General features: G+C 67.0%; 1 protein-coding gene across 1 annotated transcript in view; it reads right to left on the bottom strand.

Moving 5' to 3' along the window:
* LOC102770499 (protein piccolo) overlaps positions 1–2860 on the bottom strand; it is a 3791-nt gene extending 931 nt beyond the window's left edge. The window contains exon 1 of the mRNA XM_006770602.2: positions 30–2860. Within this exon, the coding sequence (XP_006770665.1) occupies positions 30–2651 (2622 nt within the window). The 5' untranslated portion in view covers positions 2652–2860. The remainder of the gene's footprint in view (positions 1–29) is intronic.
* Between the last annotated feature and the right edge of the window lie 1623 nt (positions 2861–4483).

Here is a 4483-nt window from a genome sequence, read left to right on the forward strand (position 1 = left end):
AGCATCGCGTACCTGGGCGGGTCCCGGGCGGGCTGCTGCAGCAGCTGCACTTGGGAGGGCACCACGCTGAGGATGTGGTCCTCCCCGGCCAGGCCGCACTTGGTGAAGCCGGAGCCTGTGTCGATCACCACGGCCGCCGAGCTCTGGAAGTGGCCCGGCGAAAGCCCGGGGGACTGCCCCGGCAGAGCAGAGTAGGCCCCGCTGAGCAGGCCAAGGCTCGTGACCACCGGCGAGTCGGTAATGCCCTCCGCTGTCAGCTTGAGCCCGGGGCCCTGGGACACAGTGCCCACCATGGCCATGGGCAAGACCTTGTAGCTGGTGCCAGGTGTGGTGAATGTGACCAGGGAGAGCTGCTCCTCGGGGGCCATGTGAGAGCTGCCGGGTGGCCAGGAGGAGAGCCAATGGGAGTTGGAGGTGGGAGGGGCACTGAGGCCCACCGTTTCTCTGCTCACATAGACACAGGTCTTTTCCTGGGCCAGGGGCACCCGAAGTATCCCCACGTGGGTGGGCAGACCCAAGGCCTCCCCTTCCTGGCACGGGGTGGGGGCCTGGCCAGCCTCCCTGGTGGAGGGGGCGCCTCTTGAGAGGATGGGCTCTTTGGAGATGGTGGGCTCTTGGCAAAAGGCAGGCTGCCCAGTGAGAGAGAGTTGCCTGGCGAGAGGGGTTCCAGGGAGAGAGGGCTGGCCAGGAAAGGGGTGCAGCTCAGCAGAGGGAGGCTGACCCGCTGCAGGGGGCTGTCCAGAGAGGGGGTGCTGCTCAGCGAGCCGGGGCCAACCGCTGAGGGGGGCCTGCCTAGTCCCTTCAGCCCTGGCCTCCTCCCGGGTGTGGCTGCCTGTATCCGCCAGGAGCAGGGCTCTGGCTGCCTCCTGGGCTGTGGCTGGGGGGGCGGGCTCTGGGGTCACCGGCAGCCTCCCGGCCTGGCCCGCAGAGGCATTCTGCATCCAGATGGCGTGAGTGGGTTCGCTTTGTTCAGCTGCAGGTTTGGACCAGCCAGGATCCTGGACGCGGCTCAGTGTCCTCTCTCCGAACTGGAGGGGCCCTTGCAGTGGAAGGGGCGCAGGGAGCAGGCTCACCCTGATGGGTGTCTCGGTACCAGGGGAGTCCCGTGACTCCAGGTTGAGCTTGGCTTCCTTGGGAGCCAGGGCCACCTCGCGGAAGCTGCCAGAGGAGAGGCTGGAAGGCACAGGGCTGGAGGGCACGGGGCTGGACAGCACCGACGAGATGGGCCCGAAGCTGGGGCGATCGCGGTTAGGGGAGGCGGTGAGCACGGCCCATGGCCGGGTGGAAGGCATATTCTCAGGGGCATAAATGGGCGGGGGGTTGGGCACGAGGCCCACCAGTACCGCCCGTGAGCCCAGGGGGTCCTGGCACAGCAGTCCCAGCCTGGTGTTGCCCGTGTCCATGTCAAACACCAGCACGTGGCCTTCCGCAGGGTCCTGGAGCTGGCAGGTGGGGGCGCTGGAGGCGGGCCTCTGCGTGGCTTCCCCGGGAGGCTGGGCCGGGAGCTGCCCACAGCAGGTCACTTGGCAGGCGGGGGGTGGTGCCCTGGCGCAGGTGCGGCTGCAGACCCTGAGGGGCTGCCGTTCTGGCTGCGAGCTGACCTCCTGGTGGCCCCTCTGGGACGTGGGGGTGCCCGGCCTTCCTGGGACTGATGTGGGGCAGTCTAGGTTAAAGGTATAGAACAGCGGCTTCTCTGCTGGAGTCTCAGGCTGCTTCGGTAGCACCGGCCTTCTGGCAGCTTCGAGCTCGGGGGTGTGGTCTCTCAGAGTGGCTCCTGGGGTGGGCAGCGGCTGAGAACCAAAGATCACGTTGTCCTGGCAGAATGTGACCACCTTGGAAGTCCCCAAGAGGCCTGGCCACTGGTTGCCACTCTCCCTGGGCAGGTCCCGGGACAAGTCCTTGGCAGTGGCGAGGCTCCCGGGCAGGTGGTCGCGGCTGCAGGTGTTACGTGCCACTGCTGCCGGCGTGAGGGTTGTCGGCAGAGCCGGAGGTGCCTGAGCCGGCCACCGGCACCGACCCTGATCTTGGGCTGGAGCGTGAGGAGGACCTAGGGCTGCAGCCGAGCCAATCTCCCCTGAAAGGAAACAGGGGGCCTGCTGGCTCCTTGCCAGGCCCCAGGGGGCTTTCTGGTGGGTGCCGCGGGGGCCTTTGCCCCAGCCTACCAGGACTTTAGCCGGAGCCTTGCGCTCCCTCGCACCCTGCACCTGAAGCCAGGAGCTGTGGCCCCCGAGCTGGGCCAAGCCATCGGAGCTGTCCCTGGGCGTGCCCCGGGGCCGGGGCAGGATCTCATTTTCCAGGACGAGATGCACTTGGGCTTCCACGACGGGGCTGGGACGCTGGCCGGTGGAGGAGAGTCTCGGGGTGTCCTGGGAGGCCTGCTCCGAGCCACACTGTGCGCCACCCTCAGCGTGGCCCCAGGGGAGCTGGTGAACAGGCCTGGGACCGGGGGCCTGGGAGGCTGGGCCACAGGCCCCGTCAGTGACGGCCTCGGGGGACCATGACAGCCGCTGCCTAAAGCATATGGTCCCCGAGTTGATCCACGGTCCCTGAGACTCCCTGAGGCCACCCCCCAACAGCTGCTGGCTCCTGGCTGAGGGGTGGCCCTGGGGATCCGATGGCTCAGGGTCCCCCACCTGCTTGGTGACTTCCATAGTCCTGCTCCATGCCTAGGGCCCCGCCCCCACTTTACTGCCATGACGATCCCACACATCACAGCCCCCAGTGACCTGGGTGGGGGTGACAGAGTGGGAAACCAGGGGCCCCACCCGCCTGGGGAGACAGAAAGGCCCAGGTCGCCCAGGAAAGCCTGCCGGGCCCTGGCCGCTCCTCTCTCCTCCCAGCCAGGGGCCTCTCTGCTCAGGCGGTGGTGCCGGTGCTGGAAGAGGGCAGTGCCTGGGAGCGGGAGGGCAGGGGAAGGCCCAAGGAGGAAGGCGGGCGGGGAGACACTGAGGCAGCCCAGGCTCCCCGTCCACCTCCCAGGCACAACGGGCCTTCCTTTCCCCTCATTTCCCAAGTGGCCACCTGAGACGGAGCCCTGACCCCCGCTGCAGTTCTAGGTGTGACAGAGGCCCCTTGCCCACCCAGCCCTGGAGGCAGGGGAGGGGGAGGGTCCAGGCCCAGCCCAGGCTCCCCAGGTTCTCGCGCCCACTCCAGGGCAGATGCTCCTTGGCAGTGGCTCTGCTCCAGATGGCTCCCCTCTGTCTGTGCCTCAGTGCCCCCACCCAGAGCCACATCTGTGAAACCTGGGGCTGGGATCCCGCAGAGTTGGGGGTGGGGACCACAGGGCCCTGGGGGCAGGGCCTCGGCTCAGAATTCTCAAGTCCCAGTGTTCTAGCTCTTGTCACATTGTGTCAGCTTCCCCGTGGTGGCCGGAGGGGGCTTGGAGCACTGGGTGCAGGGCGAGGTCACAGTGGACACGGGCCAGCCAAGTGCAACGACAAGGGGGGCACAGTAAGGACTTCGTGGTTACAGAGCCCTCCACACAGCGCACACAGGGTGGTGCACAGCAGGGCATGGGGGGTGCAGGGCTGCGCACACAGTGGGCACAGCTGCCTACACGGGGCGGGCGAGTCGGACAAAGGACTGGACGTAGGGCGGGCACCTAGGAAATGCGGGGGCAGCTCCACTCTCCATTTCTTAGATGGGCAAACAGAGGGCCCGGGAGGATGGGACCTGCCTAGACCGCCAGCCCAGGCCCCACGTGCCTGCGACCCTGGAGGACAGGCCTAGGGGGACCTCTGGGGAGCTGCTCACGGCCAGAGGCCTGCTCCTGGAGGTTCTGTCCCCCACCTAAGAGCTCCGGGCCTCCTCCCTCTGTCCGTCCAGCGCTGGGTCCTCTCAGGCCTCAGTCTTTCTGCCCAGGAAACAGGTTTGTGGAGAAGGCAGCTCAGGCTTGGCCTCTGATGCCGTGTGTTTTCACAGAAGTTAAAAATAGTGCTTACAGTTGGCCGTGGGGTGTGACGCGGTGTGACCGGGACCAAGGCTAGCACTGAGCTGTGCCTGCAGCTTCCTGACTCAGGGGCAGAGGCTGACACAGCCGGGTCCCAGCCCCGGGGCCTCACCCTTCACACACACACACACACACACACATACACACTGAACACGGTTGACTTCATTCATCTCTGACCCCAAGGAAACTACTTTTGGGGGGTTGGTTTTCCCACAACAGAGATGCTAGGACTGGTGCAGCCCTTGGGGTGGGCTGCACTGGGAGGCGGGAGGCGGGGCGGGAGGCCCCGGGAGCCCCCTGAGCGTCTGTCCCACCCTGGGGGAGGGAAGCCACCAGGTCTCGCTCCTGAGCGGCAGCCCTACCCCAGCGGGTGTCCCCCAGCGGCCTGCCCCTCCTCCCAGCTCAGCAGGTGGCCCGGCCTGGGAGGGGCATTTCCCGTTGGCACCACGAAGCCAGTGCCCTCCCGGGAACCTGGCCGTGCTGACTAGGGGCTAGTGCTAGCTACACACCGAGAGGCCAGGCGAGTCCTTTGTA

This window comes from Myotis davidii, unplaced genomic scaffold (genome assembly GCF_000327345.1).
Source record: "Myotis davidii unplaced genomic scaffold, ASM32734v1 scaffold663, whole genome shotgun sequence".
In the NCBI taxonomy this organism is placed as follows: domain Eukaryota; kingdom Metazoa; phylum Chordata; class Mammalia; order Chiroptera; family Vespertilionidae; genus Myotis; species Myotis davidii.